Source organism: Brassica rapa, chromosome A05 (genome assembly GCF_000309985.2).
Source record: "Brassica rapa cultivar Chiifu-401-42 chromosome A05, CAAS_Brap_v3.01, whole genome shotgun sequence".
In the NCBI taxonomy this organism is placed as follows: domain Eukaryota; kingdom Viridiplantae; phylum Streptophyta; class Magnoliopsida; order Brassicales; family Brassicaceae; genus Brassica; species Brassica rapa.
The window spans coordinates 8,154,240-8,172,806 of NC_024799.2; the positions used below are offsets into that span (position 1 = coordinate 8,154,240).

The 18,567-nt window shown below is 36.1% G+C and overlaps 3 protein-coding genes and 1 long non-coding RNA gene across 8 annotated transcripts; 1 reads left to right on the top strand and 3 right to left on the bottom strand.

Moving 5' to 3' along the window:
• Positions 1–3,114: 3,114 nt before the first annotated feature.
• Positions 3,115–6,680, bottom strand: LOC103868002. The gene is made up of 3 exons (XR_632786.3): positions 5,360–6,680; positions 5,042–5,100; positions 3,115–4,922 (listed from the first exon to the last, which is right to left on the bottom strand). It is a non-coding gene; the product is annotated as an uncharacterized LOC103868002 (long non-coding RNA).
• A 175-nt stretch (positions 6,681–6,855) lies between these two features.
• On the top strand, positions 6,856–8,863 carry LOC108871868 (wall-associated receptor kinase 5-like). The gene is made up of 4 exons (XM_033292034.1): positions 6,856–7,672; positions 7,755–7,868; positions 8,030–8,320; positions 8,403–8,863. Exons 1-4 carry the CDS (start codon positions 6,856–6,858, stop codon positions 8,861–8,863), a joined length of 1,683 nt encoding a protein of 560 aa, XP_033147925.1.
• Positions 8,864–10,500: 1,637 nt separating this feature from the next.
• On the bottom strand, positions 10,501–10,866 carry LOC103868247 (non-classical arabinogalactan protein 30-like). The gene has a single exon (XM_009146358.2). The coding sequence runs from the start codon at positions 10,864–10,866 to the stop codon at positions 10,501–10,503; it is 366 nt and encodes a 121-aa protein (XP_009144606.1).
• A 1,433-nt stretch (positions 10,867–12,299) lies between these two features.
• On the bottom strand, positions 12,300–18,499 carry LOC103868003 (villin-1). Of its 5 annotated transcripts, none has more exons than XM_033291588.1 (23): positions 18,481–18,499; positions 17,280–17,360; positions 17,099–17,198; positions 16,950–17,018; positions 16,629–16,862; positions 16,378–16,555; positions 16,162–16,294; positions 15,926–16,091; positions 15,710–15,860; positions 15,541–15,629; positions 15,283–15,438; positions 15,095–15,163; positions 14,933–15,001; positions 14,733–14,861; positions 14,515–14,643; positions 14,262–14,409; positions 14,112–14,122; positions 13,892–14,032; positions 13,612–13,740; positions 13,447–13,509; positions 13,089–13,296; positions 12,737–12,888; positions 12,300–12,636 (listed from the first exon to the last, which is right to left on the bottom strand). In XM_033291588.1, exons 2-23 carry the CDS (start codon positions 17,333–17,335, stop codon positions 12,523–12,525), a joined length of 2,694 nt encoding a protein of 897 aa, XP_033147479.1. In that variant the 5' UTR covers positions 17,336–17,360; positions 18,481–18,499; the 3' UTR covers positions 12,300–12,522. The 5 variants fall into 5 exon arrangements, with proteins under 5 accessions (XP_033147479.1, XP_009144347.1, XP_033147478.1 ...); XM_009146099.2 differs by lacking the exon at positions 18,481–18,499 and adding an exon at positions 17,611–17,919; XM_033291587.1 differs by lacking the exon at positions 18,481–18,499 and adding an exon at positions 17,611–17,694 and having other exon boundaries at positions 17,280–17,388.
• Positions 18,500–18,567: the final 68 nt, after the last annotated feature.

Genomic DNA, 18,567 nt, shown 5'->3' on the forward strand with positions numbered 1-18,567 from the left:
TGTGGTTTTCTTTCTATCACTAACTATGTTTATCCTTCTCTTGATTTTGGATGATCACGTTTGATGTTTTTTCTTATTTTTGAATCAATTTTACTTATGTTTTGGCTGTTAAAATATGTGCAAATCATGTATTTTAAATCCGAAGAACCGATTTCATTTATGTTTTAGTTACAAAATAGGTACAAATTAGGTATTTTTAAACCGAAGAACCGATTGGGACCCGAACCCGAAAGTACAATGGGTTATACCGGTTCTTCGAAGATTTACTAACCCCGACCCGAATTCGATAGAACCCGAACCGGTCACGAACCGAACTTTTATATAACCCGAATGAGGCTGATTTTGATAAACCCGAAAAACCAAAACCCGAATGGATAAAAACGAAACCCGATTGGGACCCCGAATGCCCATGCCTAGTCTGAGTTGCAGGTGGTGCCTTTTCCCTTGATGATTCCATATCCTCCATCTCCAAATGTGACCTTTCCACCTTTAACTTTTGACACTTCTTCAAGATACTCAGCATTTCCTGTCATATGTCTGGAGCATCCGCTGTCAAAGTACCATGGTTCATCTGAATCAGAGTCGTCCGTGACACGTGCCATGTTACACCTAACTCCACAAACGCCATTATTGACTGTTCTTGAATACATATCAGTTTTCATCCAGACTTGGTTAGTTTTCTCGATTCGCCAGAACTTGTGTTGTTTCCATACTTGCTTAACCCATTTGAGGTAGCAGAACTTTTTGTAATGATTAAATTTTCCACAAAAGAAGCACCCAGAAGTCTGATGCACTATTGTCTTAGAGCTGAGTTCCTCTGCATGTGCATAGCCTCCTGACACAAAGTTTGTCTTACCTGTGTCACCATACTGCCTCCCCGTGTAACCCAGACCCATATGTGAGTTTTCGGTTCTTCCAGCACACAGTATTTTGTCCAGTTGTTTAGTTCCAGTGAGCATCCTGATGTTTTTGTTATGTTGATCAAGTTTTGCCTGAAGATCCTCAGACACCTTTCTTTCAGCTACAACTTCCTCTATAAGCTCTTCAACTTGTTTGGCAAGAATTAATTTTTTCTTTATTAGTCCGACACTCTCCTTAGCCAGTTTAGCTTCTCTCTGAAGTTCAAGTCGAACAAGAGATAGTTCAGCTTCCAGTCTCTCTTTATTTTAGTGAGAGAGAGAGATTCTCCATACTAAGTTTGATCAATGTTTTACGAACTTTCTTATAGCTTTCATCCAGTTCTCTTTCTGGTTCAGCATCGCTTTCAGAGCCTGACTCAAAGTCAGTTATCCCAAGAAAAGCCACAAAGTTGTTCAGCTCATCCTCACTGTCACTTTCTGAGTCACTGTCATTGATTCCAATCATTGATTCCCATGACACTGAAATTCTCTTCTCTTCACTGTTGGACATTCGGTTCTGAACTGACCATATCCCTTGCATCCATAGCACTTGACATCAGCCTTTTTTCTTCCCTTGTCCGGTTCAGCAGCTGTCTTTCTTCCTGGGATGAACTTCTTCTGTCCTTGCTCTACCTTGCGTAAGGCTCTGTCAAATCGTCTGACCAGCAAACTCACTGGATCATTATCCATCCCTTCACTTTTCTCAATCGATGCTAGTGCGATCCCTTTTGCCTTCTTTCCACCAGATACCTCCAATCTCATGAGCCTGAAGCATCCCAACTACTTCATCAAAGGTCATCTCCTCAGTGTTCAGGGACACGCTCATCGCTGCCTTATATGGCATGAATTTAGCTGGTTGACACCTTAAGAATTTCTTCACTAGCTTCTTCTCTTTGTATTTTTTACCAAGAATGAGAGCTTTTTGAGCTAGCGAGCTAAGCTTGGAGCTGAAGTTACCAATTGATTCATGTTCCTCCATCTTAAGTTCCTCAAATCTGGTCACAAGCATGTCTTTTCTGGAGCTTTAAACCTTCAGTGTTCCTTCAAAATGGACTTGAAGAATGTTCCATGCATCTTTTGTTGCTTCACAACCTCGAATCAGCTCAAATTGTTTTCTTTCCACACTGCAGTGAATGACAGTAAGAGCTATAGCGTTGAATTTTGCCATCTTGTTTTCTTCATCGGTCCAAAGCTCTTCTCCCTTTGGTACATCTTTCCCATCATCGCCTCTGGCAACAGGTGCTGTCCACCCAGATTCCACTGCTTTCCACGCCATATGGTATATACCCTTGATTGTCGCCTTCATACGCGCCTTCCAAAATCTGTAGTTCCCCACTTCAAGGATCACCTTTGAGTGCGACAACATCTCACAGTAGCTGTCCATCTTACTCCGCAGGATCTTACATGTTTAAAACAAATACAAATACCAGCTCTGATACCACTTGTTAATGTAAGATAATCAAGCTACACTAACTAGAACACACATTAACACATGGATATTTCTTTTCAACAAATACGACTAGATTAATCCTTTTAAAAGCACATACAAGTTCTTCTTAAAAGCAATCCTTCAAGCAAGCTCAAAACAAACCTTGACTTGTTGACTAGTCTCACTCGTTCACAGACTTGATGCAGTCTATGAACCACTCAAGCTCTGAACCCCTAGTGGCTTTGCTTCTCCTTATTCAGACTTGCAAACCTTGCTATTGCTAAAAGTTCTCTCTGTGTGTTAAACGGCCACACAGTGCCAAGACCCCTCTTTATACTTTTAGAGGAAAAACTCTAGATGTAAAATCTAACTAATGGAAACTTTCTATATATGCTTCTTCAGCAAATAAGCCAATCTCCTTTTCCTCTAAGCTTGATTGCTTTTTCTACAATACTTTCTTTAAGCTGAATTCTTCAGTAACTCTTCCTTCAATGCTCGTTAACCGACTCGACCAACTCTTATATCCTCGTCTGATGTCGTAGTTCATGTCATGCTTCATGAACTACTACAGCTTCGTCTTGACCATACATCTTCAATATTTTCTGCATGATTCAAATTGAAGATTTTATCAGAATATACTTCTATTTTTGTAGCTTAAGTTTTCACAAAATGATAGAAAATAAAAGTTTTGTTTCAAAAAATAAACTATTAGAAAGATGAAGTTATTATTAGTGTAACAAGCTATTCTTATGGAAAAAGGTAACAACATTTACATTTACAACTGTAATATCTAAAATCTGTTTAAATGTTCTATTTGATTTTACTGTCGAGCTTTTATCTATTTGTTAGATTTATTATATACAAACATTTTCAGTTAAATTCTAATTCACCATAGTTTATTATTTCTTTATTTTTCTGGTCAATGATTTAATTGTTTAATTTTGTATGTTAACATGAATAAGTTTATATTTTAAAGCAGTATTATAATATTTACTTTTATGTGTTAGCATATATCTTAGTATTTTTAGAACAATGTTTCAAAAACATGTATGTTGTATATATTTTTCAAAACTACATCATAGAAATTGTTTCAGTACTTCTAAGTTTTTGTATGAATGTTTATCTAGGTTAAGAAAAAAAAAAAAATATATATATATAATCTATTTTGATAGTCATTACAATTTTTCAGATAGTATAGAAGACATTAAAATTGGGGGATAATACTAGTAATAGAATATTGTCTCACTATATGTGCTACTTTTAAAATAAATAAAAATAGTTTACGACCCAATTTTTACTTAGGGGAATTAGACCGTATATTCATAGGAAAAATAGAAATAAAGTTTATAACCATAACATTGCATTGGCTATGATATTCTGTGTATTTGTGTATTAATTGCCTTTTTACCCTTTTATCACACGCACCACTTTTTTCTTCTTCTCTCGCTCTTTATAATTTTGTCTACTTCATATCTGATCTTTCATTTTCTTTCGTAATATCACCACAATCACCTTTGCCAATTATTTCCGTACAATCATCTGATCCAACAAGTGTGTCTGATCAATTTTCTTCATATCTTTGTTTGGATTTACAATTTTACTACTTTCGATATATATGGATTAAGAAACAGAGGATGCGTAAAACTATTGGAGAAGATGAACAATACGCGTTGTGTTGTACTATTCTATTTGATAAACATAAAATAGTACAATGCAATGTATTGTTACATCATCTCCACGTCTTATCCTCCTCCTCCTCCTCCTCTTCTATCACCATCAGTTACCTCAAAAGATCCCACATGTAACATCGCCACGTTCAGTTGTTTCATCACCACCACCATCTTCTCCTTTTCCACCATTGCCACCCGTAATCTCCTTACCTCTTCCCAATATATCTTCTTCTCTCTTCCACTTTTCGTAGTAGTTTTTCTCCTTCATTATTCATGGCAACACTCTTTAATCCTTCTGCAAATTGTATTTTTTATAAGTTTCATGATTCTTAACATTCATTTTTCACACTCAAATTTAATACTTTTTTGTTATTCTATTTGAAAAATAGAATAGAAATCGAACGTTCTCTTTCTTTCTTCGTCTTCCTCCGCCCGTTCTCTTCTTTCTCCTCCTCCTCCTCCCCTCCCTCCCTCCCTCCCTCCCTCCCTCCCTCCTCCTCCTCTGATCTCTTCCTACCTCGTCCTTCTCCTCCTCTTCCTTTTTCTCCAAATAGTATACAATATATAGATCGATGTATACTATTTCTCTTCAAAAATAGTATAGTTTTATTTTTTGTCTTTCATATACACAATAGACGCGTCGCTAAGGAGAAAGTGGTCCAACTTTGCTTATAATTGTCACATCAAAGAGTAAACACTGTAGAATGGCTATATTCTTCATTTGTGGACCTCTTATGAATATCCAGCAAATTGACTCTTTTACTTAGGAATAGTTGAAACTATAACCTTTCGTGTTACTGAAAGAAACGTTTTTTTCCATCTTACCAAAAAAGGTAACACTGTTTTGAAATGCTTCGTCTGTTTCGTTCCACGGCCGGTATTGCATCCAAAGCCTTACTATCGGTAGCTTTAAGTCTTTTGATTCTGTAACAAGTATAATTTAGCAATCTTTTTATTCTTTTTTTTCAATGGCAAATGATATTAGAGTTTGTCTTGTTGTCAAATACATTTGTGTTTCTTCAAAAAAAAAGAGAGTCAAATACCTTTGTGTTAAACGTTCAAGATACATTTTGCGAGGACCGTCTCAAACTCTACAGAGACCCTGTTCAAAAAAACAAACAAGACCCTTTATAATAATCTGAAATAATTTATGTTTTTCTGACAAAATATTGTTGTAATATATAATAAATACATCAATCTAATCTAAGTGGAAGAAACATCTTTTGGTTTTATAATTAAAAACTTATGAAAAGCACCTTTTCGGGACTATGAATTTTTCAGTTTCTTTTTTCTTTTAATTTTTTTTTGTATCCACAATCATAAGTTATAATCTATATAAAAAACTAATATAACATTAGAACCTGGATAGTGGTTAGAAAACAAAACCGTGGACTCTTGATTTGATTAAGCATGAAGTTGGAGATTCCTCGGTTTTCTTTTCGATAGAAGCTTAGACTAGTGTTTCTTCTTTGTGTTTACTATTTTTTTGTAAAAGTTGCTGAAATTTTATATATTTCTCTATTTATTTACAATCACTAATTAATAATAGTTTCCCAAATATAGAATATTAACTTTCTAAATTTACATTGAATATTAAATCGAACACCGACAATTATTTTTTACTTTCCAAAATATAATTGATTTAAATATTAATTTCTTCCTGACTTATTGCATTTTTGTTGGTTATGTAAGCAATTGAAGCATGTGTCGCTCCCTAGATAAATCCGGTCGAAGGGAACGGAACACACTGTTGTAATGCTTTCAAACGTAGAGAATCGAGTAAATGTATGCGTACACTCTTTGCGTCCAAGAAATTTTACGTAAAATTTGGGACGGAGCATATTTGTCGGATGTGTGCTAGCCTCAGCAATTGTAGCCATCGTCCAAAGACATAGATATTTATAACTTCGTTTTCTTATATAGTTTTTAAATATATTGAAAATACTTAAATTTTCTGTTTTAATCACAAATGTTTTGTTAGAATTTGTTAGATCATCCTAATCCTGTTGGACTTTACATATCCTTGACCGACTTGTATACAAAAAAATAAATCTTCATCAAACACTAACTGTTCCTCTTCTTGGGCTTGTAGTTGGCTGTTGCAGTTAGTATTATCCCGTACTTTTCTCTGAGTATCTAACCCAAATATTGGCCCATAAAAGTTGAAGATGGAAGCCTAATTCAGACAGCAACTGAATACCTGTACGATGTTTTCTTCCGGTCAATCATTGCGTGACCGAATCAACTTAAGACGCATACATTTTGCATCATGCAGCAGATAAAAATAAAGCAATAAGTTGTTAGGAGCTAGACCGAGCAGTTAATAGTACGTGGCAACCTCCTTAACGAAGGAAAAAAATGACCATACATTTAAAGAGAAGTAGTTAATGCTGTCTTTTACGCAGTTTGAATAAAACCACTAATACTAGCTATGACTTAGCGCTTCCGAAGCAAGTGCATGTTCAATAAAATGGTGTGTCTGTCATAGCTCAAAGTCTCAAACATAAGAAAAAGACGTTTCCATATTAAAATCAATCGCACCTCTCAAATTTAACAGATATCTCTGAAATCAAACTAATCCTCTTTGCCAAATTTTTTTTTCAAGAACCAAAGACAAAAAGGAAAAAAAAATGTTACTCTCTTTTTTTTTTTTTTTTTTTTTGAATTATACAGAGATATCCTGGCCCCACAGAAGTGATCCAGACTAGTCACATGTTGCCACGTGTCGGTCCTCTGTCCCTGGCGATGCCGAAATGTTAATTCTCCAGTGGCCAGGATTCGAACCCAGGTGGCAGTACTCACAGCTGTAAGTCCTTTACCACTAGAGCTAGAAGCTCCGGTTAAAAAAAAAAAAAAAATGTTACTCTCGCCAAAGAGCTATGTGTGGGTATGCTTCCTTGTTTCGTTTACTGCACTTTCGGTTTCAACAAGGCAGTCTCGCACCGATTGCCAGTCAACTTGTGGAACCGTCAAAATCGAGTACCCGTTTGGGACCTCTTCTGATTGTGTTGACGAAGGAAAGTTTCTCCTAAGGTGTGATGAGAAGGAGCAAAAGTTGTTTTTGAACAACTCAAACTTAGAAGTGCTTCGCATCTCCTCGGACGACGGAGAAGTAGAGGTACTGATGAATGTTATTTCCCTATGCAACAACATGGAAGGAGATGGTGGAAATAAAAACCGATCTATAGAAATACCTGGTTTTATGTTCTCGAACAAGAACCAATTCTTTCAAGTTGGTTGTAATATTTATATTTTTTACATTTTCACGACGAGGTATGGAGGAACCACCACATTTACATGTGATACACATTGCGATTCTCTACGACCAGTAGATAAATTATGTTCTGGTTTAAATGGTTGCTGCCGTACTTCAGTCTCTAATCCAGTGAAGTATATTGATTGGTCGTCGTCGTCCTGCTCGTATCCTTGCAACTATGTTTTAATGGTCAAAGAGGGATATTTCATCTTTTCTGAACCGGAGGATCTTAAAAATCTCCGCAACATTACAAGGTTTCCTGTGATACTTGATTGGACGAAACAAGGAACATGCCAACAGGCTGCAAACACGAGCTTTTGTGGAGAGAAGAGCAGATGCAGCAATAATGGACCCGGGTATTCTTGCAAATGTCTAGACGGGTTTGAAGGGAATCCCTACGCCCAACATGGCTGCAAAGGTACTCGTTTTTTTTTTTACCTGCTCTTTCCTAAAATATTTTCATCTACACACTAATTGTTCACTGTTTTTGTTCTTACTAGACGTGGACGAGTGCAAAGTGAATGTTCATTCTTGTGGGAAGCACCAAACCTGCAAGAATGTCGATGGAACCTTCAGGTGCAAGAAGAAAAAGGAATGGACAAAAATCATTCTTTGTAAGTTTTTAGTTATACCGTTGCGTTGCGTTTTATTTATATATCTCTCTCTCATATTTAACTAAACCCCGCAAGGATCCATATAATTAAACCAGTAAGCGTCATCGGATGCTTGGTGGGAGTGTGCTGCGTACTCCTGAAACTCAAGTTCCGTCAACTAGCCAAACTTAGAGAGAGGCGCTTCGAGTCAAACGGTGGAGTCTTGTTGGCGCAGAGACTCCTAGAGTCACCGAATCAGTGTATCAAGATATTCACCGAGGAAGAGATCAAGCAAGCCACTCACGTCACGAGACCAGTTTTCTTGGTGGAGGAGGCCAAGGAGTCGTATTCAGAGCCACTCGCGATCAAAAGATCTCGAAACTGGGACCCTGACCAAGCTGGGCAGTTCGTTAACGAAATCATACTGCTTTCCCAAATCAACCACCCTAACATACCTCCACTTCTCGGCTCCTGTCTCTATAGTTCACCGTGACATTAAACCTGAGAATATTCTCTTAACTCAAACCTTGTCTGTGAAGCTATGTGATTTTGGAGCCTCTAGACCTGTTCCTACCAGAACAGGCCAGCTCACCACATTGGTCCAAGGTACCTATGGCTACCTTGATCCGGAGTATCTCCGGACACGTACCTTAACAGAAAAGAGCGATGTTTATAGTTTCGGCGTGGTCTTGCTGGAACTGCTGTCTGGAGAAAAGGCGCTAAGCTTTAACCCCCCACACGGGGAAAGGGTTCTGGTCAGTCACATAGACGCCGCGTTCAAAGGAAATCGCCTAAGTGAGGTGATGGATCAGAGGGTGGTGACTGCTGACAATCAGGCAGTGATCCACCAAGTAGCTCTTCTGGGGTTGAGTTGCACCAGAATGTGTGGAGTTGAACGGCCAGATATGAGGAGAGTGGCTGAAGACCTTCGAGGTTTACAAGCTTCAGGACAAGTAGTACTGCAGGATGAGGCAGGTCCATCTGGATCCGCTTTTGAGATCGAAGAAATTAACTAGACATTGTCCTCTACATCTCTATCTTTTATGTTTTTGTTGATTATTATCTTATTTCTTATTTTTCTTGTGTGTTTTATTCTCTGCAGCCTTTTTCGTTGTTTATGATGTTTGAACTATGTTGCAATAAAGTGTTATCAAATCTCAAATCATTCATGTGTCTAACAATAAATTGAAGTCTCTTTCTTTTGTGGGAAATTGATGACAATAGAACGTGAATTTAAAAGTCATTCTAGCTCCTAAATACAATGTGACACTAACGTTTAGTCAAGACAAGTTGTCAGTTTTTCGTATAATTTTAATTGCATCGAAGAAGTTAGGTTCAGTAGAAAACAAAGCTTTTAATTTCTTTAATAGGCTTCGGTTTAACCATTTATTTATAAAAAAAAAAAGAAACTTATATTCTACATAACAAAAATTACAAAATATTATGTAGGCTTATGCACAGACCTGGCTTGAAAAAGGAACTGAAAATTTTTGTTTTTCAAATTCTATGCAATTTGTTTTAAAATGTTTCTAGTAAATTAAAGTACACTTCTTTATGTCCCAGAGTCCTCGAGATTAAAAAAAAAAGTGGGTGCTAAAAAGTAAAATTGTATATCTTAAAATGATCTGTAATGAATTCTCAGAAAATTTAAAAGATATATATTTTTAGTTCTTAATTTTTAAAATATTGTATTACTAATTATGATTGGTTTTATATGATTAAATTTATACCAATATTCGGTGAAGTAAATTTTTGCTTTTGAATTCTAACATTAAAAATTAGAGAGATTATAGTTACGAGATAATTATGTTTCTTCTTCTCACAACTTAACCGATTGTGGTTTGACAGAAGTTTGCCTAAGTAATTTTCTAAGACAGAATTTTGCTCCTACAATGGTGTGTAGTTTCGTAGGTGTCTATCTTGAGGATACAACTATCGATCTCCGTACAACACACCCGTACCGAAACTCTAGCAAACTTTACTTTGTGTTTTTCTTAAGAAACTTGTTATGGAAAAAAAGAAGATTAAATCCAATTGATTCTCAGTAATCTTCTCTTTCATTTTATATAATGACTCAAGTGGTGCCTTTAATCAATACATTAGTTAATTCACTGTAACGAACAAGAGAGAGTAATGAGAAATATCTTTTCTTCTCTAACAAATTTTCTCATCACCTTCATGAATCGTAATAGGTGACGCGGGTGGTGACACAAAACTTGAACTAGTAAATATGAACAAATTCCAACTAAGTCATAGTATTTGTTTAAAATTGTTGTGGTGAATTTATTTACCTTTGTCGATTTTTTTTTTGATGGCATGTCATGAACAACAGAACAGGTTTCTTTTTCACCAGTTGAGCTAAAGTTGATAATATGGGAGATTAGGGAACAAGGATCCGTTGCATTTGGTTGTGTTAACCAAAAAAATTATTAGTCACAAACACATCTTAACTCATTCAATATCTTAATCTAGTTTTCTATTTTAATGGTAAATCTATGTATATCCATTGTGATTTTATGAAGGGACATGAACTAATAACCTTCACCCAGCTGAGCTATTTTCGCGTGGTAGAATATAGTTTTTTTTTTTGTCAAAGAAACATTTTAAACAATAATATGAACATTTGCCAGTGAGATTATGTCTATATATACATCTACATTTGAGGCTCATGCCTTTTTTGTATAATGGTGAGCACGGCTCTGTATATACCTTTAACAGGTTTGGCGCCTTCGAGATTGTTTACACCGGCGTACTTGCAGGCTTTGCAGAAGACCACACCCCGCATGGCCACTAGTGTCCTGTTGAACTTAGGAGGTGAAACCGGTGGGAGAACCGGAGGCTTGATCGTAGCTATGGCAGGTGGGAGAGTTGGTATCTTGATAGGAGCTTTGGCCGGTGGGAGAGTTGGCAATGGTGTTATTAGTTTCATTGGAGGTTGAGCTGTAGTGCTGAAAACAGAGGAAATGAAGCAGCAAAGTGCTATGAGAGTTAGCAAAACACTCTTACCAGTGAAACCCATCTTTATCAAGATACCCTCAAGTTCAGTGAGCTTATTTTTGGTGCACTATGAGAAAGAAAATGATAGATTAATGTAAGAGATAAAAGCGTACATTAAGAGGGGAAACAACTACCCTAATTTTCGGTTAGCTAATTTTTTTTTCTGTATTTACTCTCTCATTCTTTATTTTTAATCGTTCTATCTCTTCATCATTTTTCTAACTGTTGATTGCATCAACAAAAATCCATATTTTTTGCCCGCACGGGACACTAGTAATATATTACAAGGCCTATGTGGTTCCAATCCATCATCATTCATCAAACAAAAGATATGCTTTCCCTCTTGTTTAACCGCTGTACCCTTCATAAAGGATGAAGGGATGTGTAGTGAAATTACAACACATTTTTTTGGTATTATATTCTCTTGATGAATTTTGTTTGATGAATGATGATGGATTGGAACCACTAGGGGTGGGCACTTTACCCGATATCCGAAGTGGCACCCAAACCCGATCCGAAAAAACCGAACCGAAATCCGAACCGAAGTAGCAAAATACCCGAACGGGTATTGAATAAGGAGAGATTGGATACCCGAACCCGAACGGATAATACCCGAACCCGAATGGATATCCGAAGATAACCGAACATATGTATAATTAACCTTATGTTTCTAGTTTATATCTCTCATTTTATATAAAATATTTATATTGATACTACACATAATTTAAGTTCATATGATATACATACAATTCCGGAAAAAATGATTTGCTACTCACTTAAAATGCATGTCAAGTTTTTTATTTCAAAAATTAACAAAAAGTTATATCCAAAATTAAAAAAAATAACTAAATTAGTGCCTTTTTAGTTTTAAAATGTTATGTCCAAATCTATTAACCATTCAATCTATTAAAAATAAAAAATTAGTTAACTAAAAGTTATATTTTAAATACAATAAACTTGAGAAATGAAAATTTTAATATATTTTTTTCAAAATCTAAATATCCGAACCCGATCCGAAATAACCGAATCCGAACTAAAAATACCCGAACCCGACCCGAAGTACAGAAATACCCGAACGGGTTCTAGACCTCTATACCGAAATATCCGAAAATCCGAAATACCCGATCCGAACCCGAACGGGTACCCGAACGCCCACCCCTAGGAACCACATAGGCCTTGTGATTCTGAACCGATCCGAACATTGGTATTCTGTTCGGTTAGGAGCTCTGATATAGTTGGTAAATTTACAAAGACAATTTGGTCAGTATGGTTATTGGTTAGTTTGGTTTTCTAGTCAAAAAGTTCTAACCAAAATGATGCTGATTCAATTTAAACCATATCAGAATCATATCAAATTTTTAAACGGAAAAAACAAAATTACCTGAATTTTTAACCATATTAAACTAGAATTTAATACAAATGGCTATGAAATATAAAATGATGTGTAGATGAAGATGAAGCTACAAAAGTTTAATGCTATTCTTGAAATTTTTTTATAAAGTTCAGGACTTTCGATACATATACTCTCAAATAGTTAGGGGGTGTCATACTTTGTTTTGTAAGAAACAAGCATCAACTTTATATCAGGAACTCAGGAAGGTCACTGCACTAAACAGAAACATTAGTTACATTAAAACATGTCTTGCTCCAAGGGTCTTTAACTGAATGTGAGGCTGTTTTAGAAAAGACGGAGGGACATTTTGAGATTGTTCTGTTTCCATTTCGGAAGTGCATAGAACTTTGGTTTTGTCATTTCGAATCTTTCTTCGAACTCTTTCTCTGTTAAGTACGCCTGGAAGACAAAAAAAAAAAATAATAATCTTGGAAGTTCATGTGTTATTCCATAATATATCATACTAGATCTAAGTTGACATATGTGATTGCAGGATTACCTCTCTTCTTGTTGCATCTATATCTGTCACTGGCTCTGGAGAATCAACTCTAAGCTGTTCGTATGAATATGCAAGTGACTCTAGACTAAGATCGACTTTGATTCCTCCCAGTGGATTCTCTTTAGATATGTCTGAATTCGAGCTCGTCGATCCTGCATCGAAAAATAATGTTTTGATGTGAGATTTAAAGCATCAAATAGCTTAGAGGCAATTACAACATTGAGGAATCAATGGAAGATTTGTTGGTATAATCATCACGAAGTTTATGTTGTTACTATAGTTATATATTCTGCTACCTTACGAGTTATATGAGCAAGAAGGTCAAAGAAAAGGTTGAAATATGAAACCTTACCATTGTTTGTATCCACTGAAAGAGATTCTGAGAAAAGCTTTTTGACAAGTGGAGTAGAGTCACTGTTGCTTTCTCTGCCTTGTGAATAGCTTGGAAACTTTTCGCTGGAGCAAGATGATACTCCTCGCTCTGATCCATTTGACCGACTTCGCGAACCACGTGATGCGTTCTCCTTTGAGTCTGATCTCCACGGGCTTCCACTAGATCTCTGAAAGAACAAATGTTGCAGCCACTTAGAAACACGTTGATCATTTCTTATATTTGGTTAGTTTATGATCATTTATCTATTAAAACATCAGTAGTCTTTTTCACATTACTTTTTTTTTTCACAAACTAAATTCTTTCAACCGTGACTTACCTTAGTGACTGGATCCTTCCCTTTCAGACTAGCAAGCTTCCTTTCAAATGAATTACCATGCATCTGCAATGTACCCATGCATGCATAAATTAATTATTAGTGCAAGTTCAGTAGACTAGTATCAAAAGCTTATGTTTGAGGTGATTTAGGAGGGAGGTCCCTTACGTTTGCCTTTTCAGGAACCCAATCAAAGAAACGGGTGAAAAATGGTGGCTCGTGGCCTTCTGTGACAACATATACAGGACTCCTCACTGTTAATAAACCTTCCTCCAGAATGTCCAATTCTAGAAATTTCTGCAAATATCACAAGTACAACAAACTAAGAAACACTAAAAACAGGAACATGAGTTTTTTTGCTTCCTAAATCTTATATATGTTGTTGGATTAGTCTAATTATTAAGTCATGTTTACACCCTTGCCCAAAAATAAAACAGAGGAAACTAACCAGACCAAGAGTAAGAGCTTGTTGCTTCGACTTTATGTTTGAGTTTAGTCCAATCCAGACATACACTTCAGTTTGGCAGTCCAGCAGTAATACATCTTCAGTAGTTAAGTCGTCTTGCACAAAATTGTATACTTCTTTCGCCTAAAAATCATGCAATCAGATGAGAGAGTATTCCAAGCTGATTTTATGCTCACTTAATTAATACACACGTGAATCGTACCTTGAGTACATCTGAAGAGAAGAGCAAAACGAGACCACTTTTACGTTAGGCATAAAAATACAAGTGCGTATAGCTGAACCATGTAACTAAACAATAATATATAATAATAAGATGAAAAGAACACAAATTCAAAGAGATGTTTACCATTACCTGAAATACAAGAACATGTAAATAAACGTGGTTCTTCTACTTGTTTTCTCGTTTCCTTTTCTTTAGGGTACTCTGTTTTGCCACCAAGCAAATCCCAGAATGTGTCTGGTTCACTTCCTTCCCTTGTGGTCATGGGTTGCCTAGACGGCTGCAGATGGAAACCAAGAAACATATTTGTTACTAGCAACCTGAAAGAAAAATAACTAACTCTTAATAAGCCGGAAGGCATGTATGTATGTTAAAGGTTACTTACATCAAGGAAATATAGCATTCTGTCAAGAACATCATGGTCAGACTCTGAGGTAAGTTTCCCAATCCAAGTGAAGACAGAAGCTTCATTTTTTAAAATGTAACAGTAGGATGAGTTCAAGGAGGTTGCTGCCTGCATGCAGTTGAACCAAAGACATATAATTATACTACCAAAACGTATTTATGACAAAGCAGAATCGCAGAAAGGACAAGAGAACCCACTAGGTCAACTTGAATTGCTTGCATGCTCCTTGAGCTTGTCCCTTGAACACGGAAAAGAGAAGCCTTGCTTTCACATTCGTTTGCATTCTCCACTAGAAACGTTGTTTTGTACCGTTTACTCAAACCACCCTGGAAAAGTATCAAAGAAGTAGAGTCGCATACTAAAATACAAAATGTTCAAGAAAGTATTGCAAACTGACCTTGAAAACAACTAGCGACTGGAACATTGAATAAAAGCGAGCAGGTTCGTTGCCCTGGTGTATATGACACTGGAATATGGAGAACGTCAAATGTAACAACAAATCAGTTAGTTCGAACCAAATAAGAGAAAAATAAAAAAAATGATATGATTAGGAACTAACCATTACAGATTCACCCTTGGTTGAAGAAACAATGGCACTAGCATTAGATATGGCATCAGCTCTATCTTCCTGCAATGAAGTGAAGTAAAAAAAAAAGAAAAAACAGAACCAAGGTCATTGAGGAACAACAAATCACAAATGATTGTTGAAAAGAAACAAAACTCAAAGGCTACATACAGCCTGCGTACCTCCATGCTTTCACAACCTATCCATACATATAATAGATATTCGTTTCTTTCATTGTAAGTATATTTATACTGCACAATGTAGCAATCGCCGCTAAACAGCTTTGCCTGGTCATGAATGGAGAGAAGCGAGACATCACCACCATCTACACGCCACACCTGGAATCAGTTTAAAATCCAAATTGATCAGGCTTATGCTCAGATACATTTATGAAAGTTTGATCAAAATATATATATATATATATTAGAGATGAAGTGTACCTTTACAGCGTCTCGGCAGTTTGTATAAAGAGGTTCATCTTCTTCATCAGAAAACTCCTCCACATCATATCCCTTCCGTTTAAACATTGCTGCATAAAAAGTTTTGTAAGTTAGTTATTTCCCATCTATAGAAACCATATCAATAATAATAATAATATGAAACACAGACCTGCCACTTTTTCTCGACCTTCATTGTAAAGGCTAGACTCTGCTGTCTGAGGCCACTCATCAAAAAACGATCTGAATCTAGCATTCTCTAGTCCTTCTGTTAGAAGTACTAGACTTGTGCTGGTCGAGCGTCCCTCCTTTCGTAGAAACTCCTAAACATTTACATTTTATGCTTCTGCATCAATCAACTTATATACTACTACCAAGAATGACTTACTTCTGAGGAAGAAATGGACGTCTTCCTTTCAGTGAGCGATGTGTTTCTTCCCATCCAAACGAATACTTCGCTGTCACAGTCCAGCATGTAGCATTTGTCCTTTTCAAGCATATCTTTGTTCAAAGAACTTGTTTCAGTTGGATGTAGATTCCCCCGAGTATCTATCCTGTTTGTTCATATGATGGTCTCTTTTAAAAACATCCTTTTAAACAAATAAATTAAACAAAAATCTTTACCATAACAGTTTTGCACATGTGGTTGGAGTCTGTTCTTGGTTTGTAGAAGATGAACACTTTGGAATGGGAGCATAACCACCAAAGAAAGTCCAGAACTCACCAGCATCTGCATCACCTAAAAACTTTCCATCCTCTACAAGAAACTAAAATAAATTAATTGTTTTTTTTTTCAGTACTTTTATTGAGTTGCTTAAGAGGAGGGAAAAAAAATCTAACCGATAGTGGCGACCTGACACCTTCCTGCATGCTTGTTATCCTTTATGTATTCGACAACCTCCAAGGCTTTAGCCTTCTCCTGAGTGCTTGAGTTGCAACCGGCAAAGAGGAACACTTTTGATGCGGTATCGAGAACGAACACATCGTCATGGTTCAGTGATGACCGTAGAAAAGGCACCTTGTGTACATCAAAATCAATCAACCATTAATGAATAGCTTGAAGCCTAAACATGTCAAGCCTCATCATATACCTCTTTAACTCGAACAGCATGGTCACCTTTGCACATTAGTAAGGTGACAGGGTATGTCTCTTCGGCCAGACCATTTTGTGGTGAATACTTCCCTTCAACGGGTATGATACAAGGTTTGAAGTATGAGAGGAACTTCTCAGTCTCTTGACCTTGAACTTCACGGTACTGAACCGTACAACATCCAAGTGCTGCATCTAACTCTAGTGCTTTGTCAGATGCCAAAACTGAGTCCACCTTCAGATTTTTTTAAAAATAGGTAAACAATCTTTAGTTATTCCATATACATTAAAACAGTTGTCAAGGAGATGAAGAAGCAAAAACCTCAGTTGCATCATGTCCTAGCCAATAGTGAATGTCATACTGAGGAGATCCGATCTTCCGCAAAGCCGTCTACACATCACACACAGCAACTAAGTATTATATTTGCACACCAATTGAAATTTCAATTATAAGTGAGAGGTGAAGTTTACGCTGAGAAGAAGGTAAGCATTTCCAGAGTGGAATCTTCCGAAAGAAGACTTAGGGATCGAGATAAGCTGATTATTGTGGATGCACCAAACCTCCAGGCCACTAAAAAAGGGTACAAGCATAAGAGGAAAGAGACAAACTATCTTCTTCTCGTGGATCGCATTAAAAAGAAAAGAAGCGTACCCTTTAGTTCCAACACCTTGAAATGCAGAATCAATGTCTTTGCTTAGCCTAAACATTTTGTTATCTCATCTTCCTACAAGGCTACAACACAGTGTAACGCTTAATTAATCTGAAAAATCATAAAACCAAAAGAGAAGAAGAAGAGTAAACATCAATCACACAACAGAACAACAACAGTGTTGTTCTAACCAACGCCGTTACATTTATATTTACGTTTTCTTTTTTTCTTGTTACTGCATATGCACGCAAGCCTACTCTAACAAAACAATTTATCTCTTAGTTTCCCAATTTCTAAAGAAAAACTCATATAACGCCGAAGAAGATCTCTTACAAGAATGATGTGAATCGAAACGTAAATAGCATTAAAAACATAGAAGAAAACAAGAGATTTCAAAAGCTGAAGAGGAAGCAGCGGCCAAACAAACAGATGAGTAAATAATTATAATGCCTTTTTTGTCTCTGCTGCATGCCACTTTGTGGGGGCCCCACCACAAGGTTTCATTTCAAAGTAGACATAAAAACGCGCCTTTTTGGTTGGATTTCTTTGTATTATTATTTTAATTTTGCAACCCATATATGTATAATTGTATATGTATATATATATATTTTTTTTTTTTCTTTCTATAGATACTGAAATTTAATATCTGGAGTATATCTTAATTGTCTGGAACATATAAATTTACAAAAAAAATTGTTGCCTAATTTTTGTTATTTTTCATAATATCCATAATTTCGGTGAAAGAAAACAAATCCATAACTAATTTCAGAGAAATTATTGACTTTTGTCAGCATTTTGTTCTCATTTTTTTTTTTTGAACAACTGCATTTTGTGTTCTCATTAGTAATACAGAATAAAATCTATAAATTAAGTGTACTATTCACCAAAATACTAATTATTAGTATTATTTTAACTTTTAGAAACTCAAGGAAGTCTTCACTATCATCCAAAAGTTACTTTCAGTATAAACTATTTGAATTATTTCAAAAAAAGGGAAGATAGAAACAATGATTTTCACTTTTTATACTTGATCCAAACCTTTCGCTGGTGGAAAGTAAGATCTCAGGACACTGTATCTAATGATCTACTCATTGTCTTTTGTATAACTCTAGTGTAAACCTTTTAAACGTAAACGTATGAAAAAATAGAGACAGCCAACCAACAAACCATACTTCAAAATCCAAGATGGATGGAGGAACATACCAAGATGAAGTCTAGTTTGATGATGGCAACACACAACGAGCACTCATTGGCTGATGATGGTTCTTACCATTCCCAGAATATCCTGGG

What these genes read in the sequence shown, in the direction of transcription:
- LOC108871868 (XM_033292034.1), top strand. Translation starts at nt 6,856, where the DNA reads ATGTTACTCTCGCCAAAGAGCTATGTGTGGGTATGCTTCCTTGTTTCG. An exon ending in CGCCCAACATGGCTGCAAAG is followed by an intron (nt 7,673 to 7,754) that starts GTACTCGTTTTT and finishes TGTTCTTACTAG; the next exon opens with ACGTGGACGAGTGCAAAGTG. An exon ending in ATGGACAAAAATCATTCTTT is followed by an intron (nt 7,869 to 8,029) that starts GTAAGTTTTTAG and finishes TCCGTCAACTAG; the next exon opens with CCAAACTTAGAGAGAGGCGC.
- LOC103868247 (XM_009146358.2), bottom strand. Translation starts at nt 10,866, where the DNA reads ATGGGTTTCACTGGTAAGAGTGTTTTGCTAACTCTCATAGCACTTTGC.
- LOC103868003 (XM_033291588.1), bottom strand. Translation starts at nt 17,335, where the DNA reads ATGTTTAGGCTAAGCAAAGACATTGATTCTGCATTTCAAGGTGTTGGA. An exon ending in ACATGTGCAAAACTGTTATG is followed by an intron (nt 16,092 to 16,161) that starts GTAAAGATTTTT and finishes ATGAACAAACAG; the next exon opens with GATAGATACTCGGGGGAATC. An exon ending in GAATGCTATATTTCCTTGAT is followed by an intron (nt 14,410 to 14,514) that starts GTAAGTAACCTT and finishes TTCCATCTGCAG; the next exon opens with CCGTCTAGGCAACCCATGAC.